Here is a 19639-nt window from a genome sequence, read left to right as displayed (position 1 = left end):
GTGTACACCACACACACATACACACGTGTACACCACACACGTGTACATCACACACACACACACACATGCACACGCACACACACACATATATATATATATATATCTAAACACACATACAGCTACACCATCCTCACCTCCACCCAACACATGCACACACTTCTCCCATCCCTCCTCCCCCCACACACATAAACAAACATACTTTCCGCGCCTCTCCCCATCCACCGACACACACACACACACACACACACACACAAACAGCTACGCACCCCCCACCCCCTCTTTCCTGCGCACCCACACCATCCCCCAAACTCCACCCACACCCTTCCCCTCTCCCTCAAGATTAATCAATCCTAGTGGCGTGCTCCTTGATCTCGGTGTAGATGCGGTCGATCAGACAGGAGTCACACTCTATGGACTCCAGGCCGCCGACCTCTGAGGGGAGGCAGTCGTTGTAGATGTCACCACCGTCACCGTCACCCCAACCACCACCACCACCACTGCTTCCCCTCTCGCTGTTCCCGCTCCGCTGCCAGCGCTGGATGTCTGGGTGACGCCGGAGGGGCGGAGGCTGAGGCAGGCGGCGGCGGTCCACGGGAGGATGGCCGTTCCACTGGCTGGTGTCTGGAACCAGACCTCTTGTCCTTTGCTGTTTGTTGATGTTGCTTTTTAACGAACGACGAGGGATGGGGTGGGGTGGGGTGGAGAGTTGTTGTTGTTTTCTAATGAGGGAAGGGGGCAGTAGTTGTTGTTTTCTAATGAGGGAAGGGGGCAGTAGTTGTTGTTTAATAATGAGGGAAGGGGGCAGTAGTTGTTGTTTAATAATGAGGGAAGGGGGCAGTAGTTGCTGCTTAATAACGAGGGAAGGGGGCAGTAGTTGCTGCTTAATAATGAGGGAAGGGGGCAGTAGTTGTTGTTTTCTAATGAGGGAAGGGGGCAGTAGTTGTTGCTTAATAATGAGGGAAGGGGTCAGTAGTAGTTGTTGCTTAATAATGAGGGAAGGGGGCAGTAGTTGCTGCTTAATAACGAGGGAAGGGGGCAGTAGTTGCTGCTTAATAATGAGGGAAGGGGGCAGTAGTTGTTGTTGTTTAATAATGAGGGAAGGGGGCAGTAGTTGTTGTTTAATAATGAGGGAAGGGGGCAGTAGTTGTTGCTTAATAATGAGGGAAGGGGGCAGTAGTTGTTGCTTAATAATGAGGGAAGGGGGCAGTAGTTGTTGCCTAATAATGGAAGGGGGCAGTAGTTGTTGCTTAATAATGAGGGAAGGGGCCAGTAGTTGTTGGTGCTTAATAATGAGGGAAGGGGGCAGTAGTTGTTGGTGCTTAATAATGAGGGAAGGGGGCAGTAGTTGTTGCTTAATAATGAGGGAAGGGGGCAGTAGTTGTTGGTGCTTAATAATGAGGGAAGGGGGCAGTAGTTGTTGCTTAATAATGAGGGAAGGGGGCAGTAGTTGTTGTTGCTTAATAATGAAGGAAGGTGGGCGTTCTTGCTGTTGTTGAAGGAAAGAAAGAAAGAAAGAGAGAAGAAAACAGAAAGACAAACAGACACAAGTCTCAAACACTTTTTATTTACTCGAGGATAAATATGTAGGGATTGTATTGTCTTCAATTCTTCCCTGTGGCAACAACAACATAGATTTCTACGGCCACTGGAGAGCAGTGGATTCATGTCCACTGTGTCCTGAGCTCTGCAAAGGCAGACGGGGCCCAGTCCTCTCCTTTCGCTTTTTTTGTTTGTTTGTTTGTTTTTGTTTAACCTTTCCCAACCCAAGTCAGGTACCCATTCCCACCCGGGGTGGAGTGAGGAAAACCGTAGTAAAGTGTCTTTCCCCCAAGGACACAACAACACCATGCCGAAACGGGGCCTCGAACCCTGATCACTGGTGAACACTGGACTAAAAGTCCAACGCCTGACCGATTCCGCCACACGAGATGGTTACGGGGAGGTAACAAATGTGGAATGATGGCCTAGAGGTAACGCGTCCGGCTAGGAAGCGAGAGAATCTGAGCGCACTGGTTCGAATCACATCGGCAGTCGCCCCTCCACGAGACCTTGAATTGTGGTCTGGACGCTAGTCATTTGGATGAGACGATAAACCGAGGTCCCGTGTGCAGCAAGCATTTAGCGCACGTAAAATAACCCACGGCAACAAAAAGGCTTGTCCCTGGCAAAATAATGTAGATAAATCCACTTCGATAGGAAAACAAATAAAATTGCAGGCAGAAAAAAATATATATACATACACACACACAATATATATATATATATATATATATATATATATATATATATATATATATATATAAATGCGTGGCGCTCTTAGTGTAGCGACGCACTGTCCCTGGGGAGATCAGCCCGAATTTCACTCAGATACAATCCCAGGACTTGAACAAGAACACTATCACTTCCTATTCGGGTTCATCACCACCAGGCCAACGCTTCACATAATTATCCATACCTTTCTTTCTCTGGCGGACGATACAGACGATGATGATGACGACGGTCACAACGAAATATCCAAGCGCCAGCCCTCCGATTAGCATCATCGACATCGATTCGCTGTCTTCTGCCATGGGGAAAAATCGAAAGGAAAAACGGTATTACAGTTTGTGGTTTGGTTTGTGATATAATAATAATAATAATAATAATAATAATAAGAAGAAGAAGAAGAAGAAGAAGAAGAACAAAAACAAGAAGAAGATTTCATGTATATGCACACACACACACATATATATATGTGTGTGTGTGTGTGTGTGTGGAGAGAGAGAGAGAGAGAGAGAGAGAGAGGTGTGTGTTCGTCTTCAGTTTAACGTCTTTCCACTTGAAGTGATATTAGACGGGAAAAAAAAACGTGGGGGTAGGGGTTGTGGGAGGGGGTGGGGGTAAAAGTGTGTGTATGTGTGGAGGGTGAATAGGGAGAGACAACGCTAGGGAAAATGGAAACGTTATAAACGCCAACATCAAACAACTATAACAAATGTCCTATTGGACTACGCAGCAAACCTTCTGCAACAGCAAATAACATATTGGAATTGTTAATAACACATTCAAAAGAACTTTTGGTGAAGTCTGGTAAAAAACATTTTCGATTCTGACATTCGAATATTATATGGTTGCTAGATATATGTTCTCCACATATGCACCTAACATCTTTGCTGAACTTAGTTATAAAAGCGTTCAGTTTTATCCTGTTTGATAATGTATGGATCTGCCTTAATCTTATTGAATTACTGTATGTATTTGACTGATTGATAGTTCCCGGTTGTTGAACATTAATTACACTACGGTTTAAAGTTTTGCCGTTTTCCTGGTATAATTCTCTGACTTTGTTCCACGATGTTTTTTCTAGTATTCGATAACCCTCTTGTACAGACAGAGGCACATAAAGTTCTATGGTTCCCTGTTCGTTTTTTGCTCCTTTTCTTGCAGCACTGTCAGCCCATTCATTGTAGAGAATACCAAGATGTGAAGGAACCCAGCAAAACGTAATATGTGTTCCTTTCAAGCTTAAAAGATGTAAAATGTGGCTGATTTCTATTATGATTTTGGATTTGTTCTTACAATTTGATGAGTTTAAAGCACATAATACAGATTTGGAATCAACGCAAAATAAGACTTGTAGAAGGCAAATTGGAAGATCAAGAATATGATTTAGAGCCACAAGAACAGCAATAAGTTCAGCTGTGAATATCGAACGATTTTTACCAATATAGTATGATCTTTCCGTTTTCAGTTTTGGTATAACGAAAGCTGAACCTGCTTGGCCATTGTCTAATAGTGAGCCGTCCGTGTAGATCTGTAAATGATCACAGTATCTATTTTGAAGGTGTACTCGGACTTCCGTTGCCATGATATTGGGATTTTCATTCTTTTTCATGTCAGTGTGATTAACATCAAAATGTGCTTTATTCATCTCCCAGATGGGGTATGGACTTACGGTCTTCTGTGTGTCTACGTCTTCTGAATTAATTTCAGACTTTTCGAACAGGTTTGACACAAACGTGCCAATGGGTGTTAAGTAAGATATGTTTTTAGCTCTTTTGGGGAAGTTGTTTTCGGATGTAATTTTTACTTCCTCTGAAGTATAATTTTCAGTTGTTGAGCTTCTCAATACGTATTTAGCACATGTGAGGTTTCGGTATTCATCTAAAGGTAGTACTCCTATTTCTTTGTATGTTCCGAGGGTCGATGCATGGAGAGGTACACCAAGGGCAAGTCTATATGCTTTACAGTCTATGCTTTGAAGTTTCTTTAGCAAATATTTTGGAGCATTGAAAAAGACTTCTTGTCCATAGGATAGTTTGGATCGAATAAGTGATGATGATAAATGTTTCAAAATCTTGTATCTTGTCCCCAGTACTGTTTACTCACAATTTTGAGTAAGTGTAAAGATTTTCCTGCTTTTGTTATTATATATTCAATATGGCTATTCCAAGTAAGTTTTGAAGTAAGTATCAATCCTAAAAACTTAACAGTATCTTTATACCGAATTGTCTCATTTTCAATCTTAAATGTTGGTAGCTCTTCTGGGTTTGTACTATTGTTAAAAAGCATAATGTGTGTTTTTTCTGATGATAATGTAAGACCATCATCAGCAGTATATCTATTTAATCTATCTATTTCTCTTTGGTATATTTTCTTGATATAGTTTAAAGCCCTTTTGGATGTATTCCGTTTCCATAGTTACATTCATCCACATACATATATCATCTGCATATTGCACTAGGATCACATCTTTTGATAAGTGTTTGGTTAAGTCGTTCAACAAGATATTAAATAGAACAGGGGCAATAACAGAACCTTGGGGTAATCCCGTGTGAAGAGTCTTAGGATTCGAGTACGTATTCCCGACCAGTACCTGTATACTTCTTTCACTCAGGAAATCTTTGATATAATCATAGATATGTCCTGAAAAGCCTACAGATTTCAGTTTAAAGAGTAACTTTGCATGCCAAACTTGATCATAGGCTTTCTTCACATCAAAAAAAGTTGCAAGAACGTTTTTCCTTCTAGCGAATTGTTGTTTTACATGTGTTGTAAGTTTTACCAAATTATCAATTGCAGATCTACCTCTCTGAAAGCCTGCTTGGTTAATTGGGATAATCTTATTTTTATGACAATAGTATATCAGCCTTCTCAAAATTATTCTTTCCATTAGTTTACCAGTATGCGATGTTAGTGCAATTGGCCTGTAGCTGCTCTTATCTGTTTTGCGTTTTCCTTGTTTATGAACTGGTATCACAATAGACTGTTTCCATTGTGCTGGCATTAAACCATCAATCCAGCACTTTTGAAAAATCTCAAACAATAAAACAACAAAATTTTCGGGAAAATGTCTCAGCATCTCATTTGAGACTGCATCAAGTCCTACAGATGTTTTCTTTTTAGGGAGGGATATTAATGCTTCTTTAACCTCGTTGAGCGTGAGTGGAGCATTGATGTACTGACTGTTATCAGGACTTGGATCTGTATAATCATTTTTGCTCTCCTCTTCGGTTCTGTGTTTTCTGTTGTTATGTGAGAGACCTTCCAATCGCATAGACTCTGAGAACATTTCTACAAATGTTTCTGCCTTTTCTACATTGGATGGAAAATCTATGTCTTTTATCTTAATAGGACAAGATGGCAAATTTACACCTTCTTTCATTTCATTAATTTTTTTCCATACCTTTTTAGTATCTTTATGATCAGAAATCTCCCTATTACAGAAGGAAGACCAATATTGTCTTTTTGCCTGTGCAATGACCATGTTGCTATGATGGTTTGCCTTTTTCTTTTCAATAAGATTCTCTGGTGATTTGTTGTTCAGATAAGTTATAAATTTAGATTTTTTATTATCTACTGCTGCTTCACAGGCTGGTGTCCACCAAATATTTCCTGAATGCTTGCTTGATTTAAGTGAATTGTATTTTGGAATTGATATGTCGGCAGCTTGTAAAATGGTGTCAGTAAAAAAGGAATATAATGCATCAATATCCGCGGTGTTTATGAACTCTGTGTTATAGCTAGCAAGCATACTTTCGAATTTCTCCCAGTTTGCATCTTTATAGTTATATCTTGGAACTTTGTCTTTTTGAAATTCTGAAGGTCTTTGAGTTTCATTAAAAGTCATGATGATCGGTAAGTGATCACTTCCCAATGTATCTTTATATGTCGTCCATTTACATTCTGGATACAACGTAGGAGATATGAAAGATAGATCTATAGGCTAGCAGATGCCCTGTGAGTGACAATATCAGGGATCCTGGTAACGCTGCCATCATTTAAAAGGCTTAAGGAGGAATCAACAATATTTTCTACAAAGCGGTTACAAATAACTGATACACAATCTTTGTCCCAAAAAGGAGAATGGGCGTTAAAATCTCCCCCAATCAACCATTTTTCATTATCCTGAATATTATGTAACCATTCCGTATTTACTTCGTTAGGGCCTCTTGGTAAATACACAGAGACGATACGTAGAGTAAGGTGATCACTGAACTTAGCACGTGCCGCGCATGAATGAAAATCTGGAGTGGTGTTGGGTGCTGGTGGAGAGCATACACTGTACTCTATTCCTTCTTGAATATATAATGCGGCACTGATTTTTGTGGCAGTATCTACATGCTGATGCACAGGTGGATAATAATAACCTGGAAGCTTGGGTAATTTATTCTTTTTAACATTAAGTGATTGTAATATAAGTGTTTGGTAGTTATTATTTGCCAAATGTTGGATGAGATATGGTAAATTTGTAGAGATGGATCTAGCATTCCACTGCATAATCCGAATTGTATGTTTGCGAATGGGAGGCATTATGGAGGAGAGTATGTGTATGTTGGGTATAGTGTGTGGAGGGTATAAGGAAAAAGAAAATAAACTCTAAATTAGAAAATATAATGAAATAAAATAACAATGATAATGATAATGATAATAATAATAATAATAATAATAATAATAATCATACAATTTATGATCGAGTCAACTACCACAGTTGTAAATCGAAAATTAAACAGAAATTATAGTCACTTAAAACAGTAGCTGCATGGACTAGTTATGAGAAGGAAAAAAAAGAAAAAAAGAAAAGTATATTGTGTTAGAAACGGCGAAGTGTAGAAAACTCAGCAGTTCTGTCTCTGTGGTGGAAACAGTCAAGGCTGGTTGTGGCGTTTAAGATGATGCAAATGTCAATACATGGACCAGTCTGTCAGGATGTTGTAATTGTTGTACCAGTCATAGCGAGGACGTGCGGGGTAGAACTGGTGTGGATGGTATCTGGTGGGGCGTGCAAGTCGTCTTGGTCTCTCCCACAGCAGATCTCGGACGTGTCGCCCTACGTTGACTGCCAGTAGACTGGACCCCCTCTGATTCAGATGGACGCCGTCCCGAAGATGATGCGGTTTGAAGTTATCATTTTCTACAAATGAAATGTTGGCCACATCGTACAGGTCGGAGCTGACGATAGCGTTAAACAGTTGTCTTCTGATTTCTGTTATCTTTTACTGGTGTGACTTTGCTTATGACAAATTTTATTTGAGTATGTTTCTGCGCAGTTTCTTTTATTGTGGAAACGAATGATTTGCACAGCTCTGCAGGTTCGTTCACTTTCAGGTCGTTGATACCGCAGTGAATTACAAGTTCCGTTTTTTCTGGGGGTGAAGAAAACTCTTGTAGGGATTTCTGTGTCTCATGTAAGGTGTGGTTCCTTTGTTTCGAAGCCTGAAAGCAGTATGATCTTCCAAGTCTTTTTTCTTGTACTCCATTCATTACTGAATCATGTAGGATCAGCACTTTTGGAAGGTCCTCTTGTTCCTGTCTTCGTATTGGAACGTTTCGTGTAAGTCTGCTTTTCTTTGACGTAATTTGACGAGGTCTTGTCAGGGACTGGTTTGACGTCATCATTCTGGAGCTTTTGCTGCTTTGGTGTTTCCTTTTTCCCAGTGGTGTTAATGGGCTTTTCGCATTTCGTTGTTGTTTTTTCTGGTTTCTTTTGTTTTGCTTGACTTGATCCGGAACGTTTTGCTGCTTCAGCGTAGGTAATTTTTGACTTGGGGCTGGATTCCGTTTGTGTTTCACTGGAAACTATAGAAACAGTTGTCTTCGATTTGTGTGTGTGTGTGTGCGTGTGTGTGTGTGTGTGTGTGTGTAGAGAGAGAGAGAGAGAGAGAGAGAGAGAGAGAGAGAGAGGTGTGTGTGTGTGTGTGTGTGTGTGTGTGTGTGTGTGTGTGTGTGTGTTCGTCTGCGTGTGTGTGTGTGTTTGTCGATGTGTGTGTCTGCGCGCGCGCACGTGCGCGCGCGCGCATGTGTGTTTTCATTCTCAATCATGATCAGCATGTTGGAATTTATGCGTAGATCAGGCGCCTGTTCCTGTTGTTGTTGTTGTTTTTTTTTAGCAGTTTGGTGTAGCGCGTCCGCACGATTTAACACCTTGAAACCGATTTCATTCAGCTTTTGATCAAGAAAGGACGCCCAAAAGGCGCAAGCGTTTGCCGTTTTATTGTTCTAGAACTTAAATTATGAAGCTAAGGACACACACACGCGCGCGCGCGCGCGCACACACACACACACACACACTGACACACAATCACGCACACGTGTGTTGCTGCTGGTTAGGTTAATCAACACTGTCTTTTGGTACTTAACGGAATGTTTATTCCACTGTTCTACCTTACCTTTTCTCAGCAGGACCCCATTTCACCCCCTCCCCCACCCCCTCCCCACGACATACACACATCACCGTCTAATATAACTCAAAGTGAAAAGAAGTGAAATCAGTTTTTGACGGGCGCAATAGCCGAGTCGTTAAAGCGTTGGACTTTCAATCTGAGGGTCCCGGGTTCGAATCTCGGTAACGGCGCCTGGTGGATAAAGGGTGGATATTTTTCAGATCTCCCAGGTCACCGTTATGCGCAGACCTGCTTGTGCCTGAACCCCTTTCTTGTGTATACGCATGCAGAAAATCAAACACGCACGTTAAAAATCTTGTAATACATGTCAGCGTTCGGTTGGTTATGGAAACAAGAACATACCCAGCATTCCCACCCCCAAAAACGGAGTATCGCTGCCTACATGGCGGGGTAAAAACGGTCATACACGTAAAGAAAAAGCCCACTCGTGTACATCCGAGTGAACATGGGAGTTGCAGCCCACGAACGAAGAAGAAGAAAAAGAAGAAATCAGTTTCAAAGAAAGACGGTACCTCTTTGCAAGAAGAAGTCCAAAGTGCCATTGCCCCATTGATTGGTCACCTGTATCCTCCACCAGCCTTCCACTGATGCTCGCGTCACGTTGGTCATCCACACGCGCAGGATCAGGTCCGGTAACTCTCCAACCAGTTCCGTTCTGGAAATGTGCAGACTTATATAATGTGGATATAATTATATATATATATATATATATATATATATATATATATAAATCGGAGTTTCCATCTCCAAGATGAACTGCCTTCCTAGGCTAACGAGCTCCATCTACCCGTGCAAAGATTTTTGAGGCGACCCATTTCTGCCCAGATGTTACCGTTGTAGGAGCGTGCAATGAAAATGAATGAATAAATGATATATAAATGCATAAATGAATAAATGTGTGAATGAATGAATGAATAGATAAATAAATGAATAGATAGATAAAGAAAGAAAGAAAGAAAGAAAGAAGCACACGAAGAAACAAACCGCCTCAAAACAAAAACACGAAACAAACCAACCAACCAAGCAAACAGAAACCAACACAGTGTTCCTCACTGTTCACACGGAGCTGTGGAGGCCGGCAGAGGATTCGGTCCATGGGTCGACTTGTGACCGGTGGTGCTGATGGTCAGTCTGGCCAGCCAGCAGGTCACGATGACCTTCTGGGGCACGCGCACGGGCAGATCAAAGGCCACGCGATCCCCAATGCGGGTGGACACCACACTTCCGTTTCCGTTGAGAAAGTAGGGCGGACCTGAAATGATGCGGGTTTCTAGAAGGACGGGGAACGGTGGTTTGGAATGGGTTAAGGGTAGGGAGGGGTAGAGATCGGCGAGCGCGCGCGCATACACAGACACATACACAAAGACAAAGACACATCGGCAGAAACCCGCGCGCACCTGTGTGCAGACATTCCCACACGCGCGGACACACACACAAGCGCGCACGCACGCACACACACACACACGCACATGCTACAGAAAGAGTCGTTGTTGGAGAAATCTGCACATCAGATGTACCTCCAGCATCTTCCTCCTCCTTCTCCTCCTCATCATTATCAGCAGCAGCAGCATCACCACCATCACCATCATCAAAATCGCCACCATCATCATCATTATCACCATCACCACCATTTTTACCTTTACCATCACCATCATCACCACCACCATCATCATCATCACCACCACCACCACCTTCACCATCACCACCTTCACCATTACCACCACCATCATCTTCACCATCACCATTATCATCACCATAATCATCACCACCACCATCACTATCACCATCGTCATCATATAATCCTCACCATCCTCACCACCATCATCATCACCACCACCACCACCATCATCATCACCGCCACCATCATCATATTCATCCTCCTCACCATCACCACATTCACTATCATCACCACCATCACCATTATCACCATCATCACCACCACCACTACCATCATCACCAACCTCATCCTCATCACCACAGTCACCATCATCACCACCACCATCATCATCACCACCACCACTACCATCATCACCATCCTCATCACCATAGTCACCATCATCAACACCACCATCATCATCACCACCACTACCACCATCACCAACCTCATCCTCATCACCACAGTCACCATCATCACCACCACCACCATCATCATCACCACCACCATCATCACAACATTCATCGTTACCAAACAACACGGACACGAACGACCCGCGGGAGGCAACTCACATTTGACCAGCAGCGCACGGCTGAGGTGGGTAGTCGCCCCTGGTACTTCACACTTCAACTTTCCCATATCATGGCATTGTGCCTGGAAAAGTCAGCTCGTATACTACAACTACTAGTACCAGTGCTTATTATAATACGGTACATTTTCAGGAGGAATATACGTACACACAAGCAAAATATTTTTTACTGAAACAAACAAACAAAAAACAACAAAAACCAACAAACTTTGATCCAACTTAAATGCCAGTTATTACTGTCACACTCAAAATACTGGACATAAGTTTTATGTACAAGACAAATCATTCCGCCTGAACATCTCCCTTGTCGTGTTATTTTAATTGCAGGTTTCACATACACTTTATGGTCTTTAAAAATACAAGACTCAAACTTTTCTACAAGACTCAAACTTTTCAACAAACGTTTCTACAAGACAGGCAAAATCAAACGATGTAACATGTTGAACAAAACTTGAACAATACAATTTGGATAACAATCCACAAATATTCCAGTGAAGAAATGAAGTGCTATTTACGGAAGACTCCAAGTTTAACCAAATTTTGATTTATAAAACTACCCCCTCCCGTTTCATTCACCCTACTACTACTACTACTGATATTAATATTAGCAAACACATTAATATAAGCGCTAACATTACGCGGAACGTAATCAAAGTGCTTTCGCACCAAATATTTCCACGCATGCATAATTTTGAAAAAAATGGGATTAAAGACAAAACTTTTAAACACATGTAGACAGAAACAAGGCGAACTTATAAACAGGAAGGAGGAGAGTATGGAGGAGTGCCCCGATCTACATAAGACTGGCTGTGTTTTGGATTTCCCTTTCTGCTTTCCTGTCAGTTTTGAACTGCGCCGGCCCGCCATTCATCTCTCCCTTCAACACGCCTGTACACGTGCAAAACGTAACGTTCAGTGGTAGTGGACAGGTGGGCAACCTTTGTCAAGGTGAGCGCAACGTCCCTCCCTTTGATCTGTACTCGCGCGCTGAACAATTTGCTATCAAACCTGCACCTTTGACCCCTGACCTAGTTGTGCGCCTGCGAGGAACAGGCATTGGCGCTTGCCTGCCGCGAAGACGAACTCGCCGAGCAGGAAAGAGAAAACAAAAGCCCATCAAAACTGACGTTTCCGTACGGACCCCCAACAGCACTACTGACAGTACACCTGTGTGTGTTGACAGATCCACTTCATGCGGCGCTGTTTGTGCTGCTTCCAACCTCAACACATGTGTTCCTGCTAACATTTTTACTTTCCGTGACATTGCCCCCTCTGATGACAATATTCCGAACTGCAATGCCCCTTCCTATCTCTGCGGCTGCCTTCACCTCTACACTCCATCTCGCTCACTACGATCGGCCTCGGATCCACTCTGTTTACGCATACCCAGATTCAAACACTCGACTATTGGCCGCCGTTCTTTCTCTGTTTCTGGACCTTGCGATTGGAATGAACTTCCTTTTTCGCTTCGTCAAGTCTCCACACTCAGCTCTTTCAAGTCTGGCCTTGAAACCCACCTCTTCCCAAAATAGCCTCCCTTGCCTGCCCTTCCTTGTCTTTAGTTTCTGCAGTATTAGAGTTATGCATGCGTGTGAATGACTGGTGCGAAAGCGCTTTGATTTGTCTCTGCACAAGATCCAGCGCTATATAAATACCATTATTATTATCTGGCAAAGAGGGTGGTCATTAAGTAAAGCAAGACTTGAAAGAGCTGAGTGCTTGTACTTATAGTGTGTGGGACAAGGAGCCAATGGAGATATCGCAATACTTTCGAAACGAATCGAATCGAATCGAAATCAGTGATGCCAGTCCGACCCGATTCAATCCCCCCCCCCCCCCCACACCTCTCTCTCTCTCCCTCTCTCTCTCAAATACACGTATACATACGCACACGAATAGTCATCCCCCTCCTCTCCCCCCCCCCACCCCGACACACACAAACACATACGCACGCACATACATACACACACACACGCACACATTTCTATACTCTAATGCACGCGTGCAATAGTAGGCACACATCATCATCATCATAGTCACTTTGATCCCCTTAACACACACACACACACACGCACGCACGCACACACACACACACACACTTCTATATTCCTACGTGCACGCGCATGCGAAAACAGGCACACATAATAATCACTTTGATCCCCTTAACACACACACACACACACACACACACATACCAACCGGAACCAATCCTAACCACCCAACAGCAACACCAAGAAAAAAAATCCACATCATAACCTTAAAAAAGAAAAGAAAAAAAGGACCCCACCCCCCCACTCTATCCACTCACCCACCTCCTCAATGACGTAGCTCATACGACGGAAGCACCTGTGGTCACGGTATTTGTCTGTCACGGTCGACAACAGCTCTTCCCTGCTTTCACCAGCGGCACCACCACCACCACCACCACCATCACTTTTCCTCCTTTGCCGTATAAGTCGAGCAGCTCTTCCGTGAGGCTTCCCGTCATCCCAGACACAGGTGACGGTCACCCTGGAGCCTTGCTCGACAACCACCTCCTCCTCCTCCTCCTTACCCTCATCATCATCATCATTATCATTAGCAGCAGCAGCGGCAACAGATGCAGTAGCAGGAGTTGTCGTTCGGTGGTTGGGGTGGCTGGAGGTTGATGCTGGAGGTGGAGCTTCCCTCTTGTCCTGACGTATGGTCACACGTTCCACTTTCGGAGCAGTCGGTCCAGAATGTTCTGACGGTGGATGAAATGGAGCTTACTGTTAAGGTGAAAGGACACGTAAACTTTTTCTCTCTTTTTTTTTTTTTTTTTTTTTTTTTTTTTGACCGCAGGGGCGTGCCGTGTATTCGCAATCACTGTGTCATGGGCTCGGCATAGCATACAGTGGCCCAATCCACTCCTACCGCCGATTTTAACTTTCCACTACCTCTAAATCAGGTATCCATTTAAACATGGGTGCAGTGACTGGCGAAATGGTGCGGGGAACAAACAAAGGGACTGAATGTGTGTGAGTGAATTGCAAACCTAGAGGCTCTTCGTGTTGTTATCACTGTACCCCCAATAGCAAATTTGAGTTAAATGGTACTAGAGTCAGGAAATGCTACGATAACCCAGTAATCTAATCAATTTCATGAACTCTAAAATGTTCTCCGATTTCATACAATACATACATACATACATACACACACACACACACACACATATATATACACACACACACTAACAGTCGTCCCGATTCGGTGCCCAGGAACTGCATGTCAAGTCTGTGTCCCTGCAGGGATACTGTGTTCAGGTACAGTAATTATGTCAGGGATACTGTGTCCAGGTACAGTAATTATGTCAGGGATACTGTGTCCAGGCATGTAATTATGTCAGGGATACTGTGTCCAGGGACAGTAATTATGTCAGGGATACTGTGTCCAGGCACAGTAATTGTCTCAGGGATATTGTGTTCAGGTACAGTAATCATGTCAGGGATACCATGTCGAGGTACTGTAATTATGTCAGGGTTAATGTGTTCAAGTACAGTAATTGTCAGGGATACTGTGTTCAGGTACAGTAATTATGTCAGGGATACTGTGTCCAGGTACAGTAATTATGTCAGGGATACTGTGTCCAGGTACAGTAATTATGTCAGGGATACTGTGTCCAGGTACAGTAATTATGTCAGGGATAATGTGTTCAGGTACAGTAATTATGTCAGGAATAATGTACACAGGCACAGTAAATATGTCAGGGATACTATATCCAGGTACAGTAAATATGTCAGCAATAATGTGTCCAGGTACAGTAAATATATCAAGGATTTTGTGTCCAGGTACTGTAGTTATGTTAGGAATACTGTGTCCAGGTACAGTATTTATGCCAGGGATACTATGTCCAGGTACAGTAATTATGTCAGGGATACTGTGTCCAGGTACTGTAATTATGTCAGGGATACTATGTCCAGGGACAGTAATTATACCAGGGATAATGTGTCGAGGCACAGTAATTGTGTCAGGGATACTGTGTTCAGGTACAGTAATTATGTCAGGGATTCTGTGTCCAGATACAGTAAGTATGTCAGGGATAATGTGCCCAGACACAGTAATTATGTCATGGATACTGTGCCCATGCACAGTAATTATGTCAGGGATATTGTGTTCAGGTACAGTAATTATGTCAGGGATATTGTGTTCAGTTACAGTAATTATGTCAGGGATACTGTGTCCAGGTACAGTAATTATGTCAGGGATACTGTGTCCAGGCACTGTAATTATGTCAAGGATAATGTGCCCAGGCACAGTAATTATGTCAGGGATCATGTGTCAAGGCACAGTAATTGTGTCAGGGATATTCTGTTCAGGTACAGTAATTATGTCAGGGATACTGTGTCCAGATACAGTAAATATGTCAGGGATAATGTGCCCAGGCACAGTAATTATGTCATGGATAATGTGCCCAGGCACAGTAATTATGTCAGGGATAATGTGCCCAGGCTCAGTAATTATGTGAGGGATAATGTGCCAAGGCACAGTAATTATGTAAGGGATTGTGTCCAGGCACAGTAATTGTGTCAGGGATATTGCGTTCAGGTACAGTAATTATTACAGGGATAATGTGTCCAGGCACAGTAATTATGTCAGGGATCATGTGTCAAGGCACAGTAATTGTGTCAGGGATATTCTGTTCAGGTACAGTAATTATGTCAGGGATACTGTGTCCAGATACAGTAAATATGTCAGGGATACTGTGTCCATGTACAATGATTATGTCAGGGATACTGTGTCCTGGTACAGTAAATAGGTAAGGGATAATGTGTCCGGGCACAGTAATTAAGTCAGGGATACTGTGTCCAGGTACAGTAATTATGTCAGGGATACTGCGTCCAGGCACAGTAATTATGTCAGGGATACTATGTCCAGGCACAGTAATTATGTCAGGGATATTGTGTCCAGGTAAAGTAATAATGTCCAGGATATTGTGTCCAAGTACAGTAAATATGTCAGGGATATTGTGTCCAGGTACAGTAATTATGTCAGGGATACTGTGTCCAGGTACAGTAAATATGTCAGGGATACGGTGTCCAGGCACACTATTTATGTCAGGGATACTGTGTCCTGGTACAGTAATTATGTCAGGGATACTGTGTCCAGGTACAGTAAATATGTCAGGGATACTGTGTCCAGGTACAGTAAATATGTCAAGGATATTGTGTCCAGGTACAGTAATTATGTCAGGGATACTGTGTCCAGGTACAGTAAATATGTCAGGGATACTGTGTCCAGGTACAGTAAATATGTCAAGGATATTGTGTCCAGGTGCAGTAGTTATGTCAGGGATACTGTGTCCAGGTACAGTAAATATGTCAGGGATACTGTGTCCAGGTACAGTAAATATGTCAAGGATATTATGTCCAGGTGCAGTAGTCATGTCAGGGATACTGTGTCCCGGTACAGTAATTATGTCAGGGATATTGTGTTCAGGTACAGTAATATGTCAGGGATACTGTGTCCAGGCAATGTAATTATGTCAGGGATAATGTGCCCAGGCACAGTAACTATGTCAGGGATAATGTGCTCAGGCACAGTAATTATGTCAAGGATATTGTGTTCAGGTACAATAATTATGTCAGGGATAATGTGCCCAAGCTCAGTAATTATGTGAGGGATAATGTGCCCAGGCACAGTAACTATGTCAGGGATAATGTGCTCAGGCACAGTAATTATGTCAAGGATATTGTGTTCAGGTACAATAATTATGTCAGGGATAATGTGCCCAAGCTCAGTAATTATGTCAGGGATAATGTGCCCAGGCACAGTAATTATGTCAGGGATAATGTGCCCAGGAACAGTAATTATGTCAGGGATAATGTGCCCATGCACAGTAGTTATGTCAGGTATACTGTGTCCGGGCACAGTAATAATGTCAAGGATATTGTGTCCACGTACAGTAAATATGTCAGGGATACTGTGTCGAGGTGCAGTAATTATGTCAGGGATACTTTGTCCAGGTGCAGTAGTTATGTCAGCGATACTGTGTCCAGGTACAGTAAATATGTCAAGGATATTGTGTCCAAGTACAGTAAATATGTCAAGGATATTGTGTGCAGGTACACTAAGTATGCAATTATGTCAGGGATACTGTGTCCAAGTACAGTAAATATGTCAGGGATACTGTGTCCAGGCACAGTAATTAAGTCAGGGATACTGTGTCCTGGTACAGTAATTATGTCAAGGATTTTGTGTCCAGGTACAGTAAATATGTCAATGATATTGTGTCCAGGTGCAGTAGTTATGTCAGGGATACTGTGTCCAGGTACAGTAAATATGTCAAGGATATTGTGTCCAGGTGCAGTAGTTATGTCAGGGATACTGTGTCCAGGTACAGTAAATATGTCAAGGATATTGTGTCCAGGTGCAGTAGTTATGTCAGGGATACTGTGTCCAGATACAGTAGTTATGTCAGGGATACTGTGTCCAGGTACAGTAAATATGTCAAGGATATTGTGTCCAGGTGCAGTAGTTATGTCAGGGATACTGTGTCCAGGTACAGTAAATATGTCAGGGATACTGTGTCCAGGTGCAGTAGTTATGTCAGGGATACTGTGTCCAGGTACAGTAAATATGTCAAGGATATTGTGTCCAGGTGCAGTAATTATGTCAGGGATACTGTGTCCAGATACAGTAGTTATGTCAGGGATACTGTGTCCAGGTACTGAAAATATGTCAAGGATATTGTGTCCAGGTGCAGTAGTTATGTCAGGGATACTGTGTCCAGGTACTGTAAATATGTCAAGGATATTGTGTCCAGGTGCAGTAGTTATGTCAGGGATACTGTGTCCAGGTACAGTAAATATGTCAGGGATACTGTGTCCAGGTGCAGTAGTTATGTCAGGGATACTGTGTCCAGGTACAGTAAATATGTCAAGGATATTGTGTCCAGGTGCAGTAATTATGTCAGGGATACTGTGTCCAGATACAGTAGTTATGTCAGGGATACTGTGTCCAGGTACAGTAAATATGTCAAGGATATTGTGTCCAGGTGCAGTAGTTATGTCAGGGATACTGTGTCCAGGTACAGTAAATATGTCAAGGATATTGTGTCCAGGTGCAGTAGTTATGTCAGGGATACTGTGTCCAGGTATAATAATCATGTCAAGTCTGAGGCCCTTCACACGCGTACATGCATGGTGCTTTTTCCGGTATTGGCAACAAAAACAACAACAAAACAAAACCCCAATAGTGTTTCCGGAATCTTGTTATTATCAAGGTTTTTAAGCTGTTGACAACAGGACAAAAGATTGACTTTGATTGAAAATAAAATGTGGAATGAATGCTGCATGCATTCACAGCGTCTGTTTTCCTATAAGACTCTGTGTGTGTGTGTGTGTGTGTGTGTGTGTGTGTGTGTGTGTGTGTGTGTGTGTGTGTGTGTGTGTGTGTGTGTGTGTGTGTGTGTGTATCTAATGAGTGTGTGTGTGTGTGTGTGTGTGTGTGTGTGTGTGTGTGTGTGTGTGTTGTCTGTGTGAGCATGCAACATTCATTATTCTACTAATGTCGTACCATTGGGTCACATGTCCGTGACAAAATTGAGTAAAAGCAAAACAAATAATAATGTCGTTGTCATTAGTTTTAATAAAACAATGTCAGTATCGGTTGACCTGTGTCTTTCTTTGTTTTTGTTGTTGTTCTTGTTGTTTGTTTGTTTTGTTTTTGATTAATTCTTTTATGGGTATCAATTTCCTTATGACGTGGAAATGTCTTTACAAAGGCTCGTTTGTTTCCTTTAATGTTGTATTGACTCTTACTGGTCTGTCACAAAATGAACGCTTGTGCTGACCAGAAATATTATACGAAAACAGTATACTGTGTGGCATATGATGCTATGGCATAGCCATGATGATTATTATTGTGGGAAAAAAATGTGTATATATATACAGACAGACAGACAGACAGACAGACAGACAGAGACAGACAAGACAAGACAAAAGTCTTTATTTTCGAGGATAACAGATAAGCACTGGTGTGTCCAATACATGCAGTCCACGACCTGAACAGGCTCCACACTACACAATGCGAGATGAGTCATAAGCATGGTAGTAATAAGATTCACACACACGCACACAAAAACAATTAAAGCACGCACGCACGCGTCCGCCTAGGAAGCGAGAGAATCTGAGTGCGCGGGTTCGAATCACGGCTCAGCCGCCGATAATTTTCCCCCCTCCACTAGACCTTGAGTGGTGGTCTGGACGCTAGTCATTCAGATGAGACGATAAACCGAGGTCCCGTGTGCAACATGCACTTAGCGCACGTAAAAGAACCCACGGCAACAAAAGGGTTGTTCCTGGCAAAATTCTGTAGAAAAATCCACTTCGATAGGAAAAACAAATAAAACTGCACGCAGGAAAAAATACAAAAAAATGGGTGGCGCTGTAGTGTAGCGACGCGCTCTCCCTGGGGAGAGCAGCCCGAATTTCACACAGAGAAATCTGTTGTGATAAAAAGATACACACACACACACACACACACATACACACACGCACGCACGCGCGCACACACACACACACACTGGCACACGCATGGTATCATTTTTTTTTTTAACAGAAAAAAGAACAACACCACACACACACATAGAACTACACACATACACACACACACACAACCACACACATACACACACACACACACACACACACTCAAACAAACAAACAAACAAAAAAAGGTGTCTAAACACGCAGCAACCTCACCATTCAAGAC

General features: G+C 42.7%; 1 protein-coding gene across 1 annotated transcript in view; it reads right to left on the bottom strand.

Annotated features, from left to right (window-relative positions):
- Window positions 1–310: 310 nt before the first annotated feature.
- The window catches only part of LOC143274786 (uncharacterized), a 25754-nt gene continuing 6425 nt past the window's right edge, over window positions 311–19639 (bottom strand). The window contains exons 2-8 of the mRNA XM_076578713.1: window positions 19630–19639; window positions 13219–13631; window positions 10890–10971; window positions 9717–9915; window positions 9176–9318; window positions 2456–2563; window positions 311–621 (exon numbers count right to left, since the gene is read on the bottom strand). The exon at window positions 19630–19639 is cut by the window's right edge and continues 341 nt beyond it. Coding sequence (XP_076434828.1) covers window positions 341–621; window positions 2456–2563; window positions 9176–9318; window positions 9717–9915; window positions 10890–10971; window positions 13219–13631; window positions 19630–19639 — 1236 coding nt within the window. The 3' untranslated portion in view covers window positions 311–340. The remainder of the gene's footprint in view (window positions 622–2455; window positions 2564–9175; window positions 9319–9716; window positions 9916–10889; window positions 10972–13218; window positions 13632–19629) is intronic.

The sequence above is a fragment of the Babylonia areolata genome, chromosome 29 (assembly GCF_041734735.1).
Source record: "Babylonia areolata isolate BAREFJ2019XMU chromosome 29, ASM4173473v1, whole genome shotgun sequence".
NCBI lineage: Eukaryota > Metazoa > Mollusca > Gastropoda > Neogastropoda > Buccinidae > Babylonia > Babylonia areolata.
Note: the sequence above shows the minus strand (reverse complement) of the source record. Positions and strands in the feature narration are given on the sequence as shown.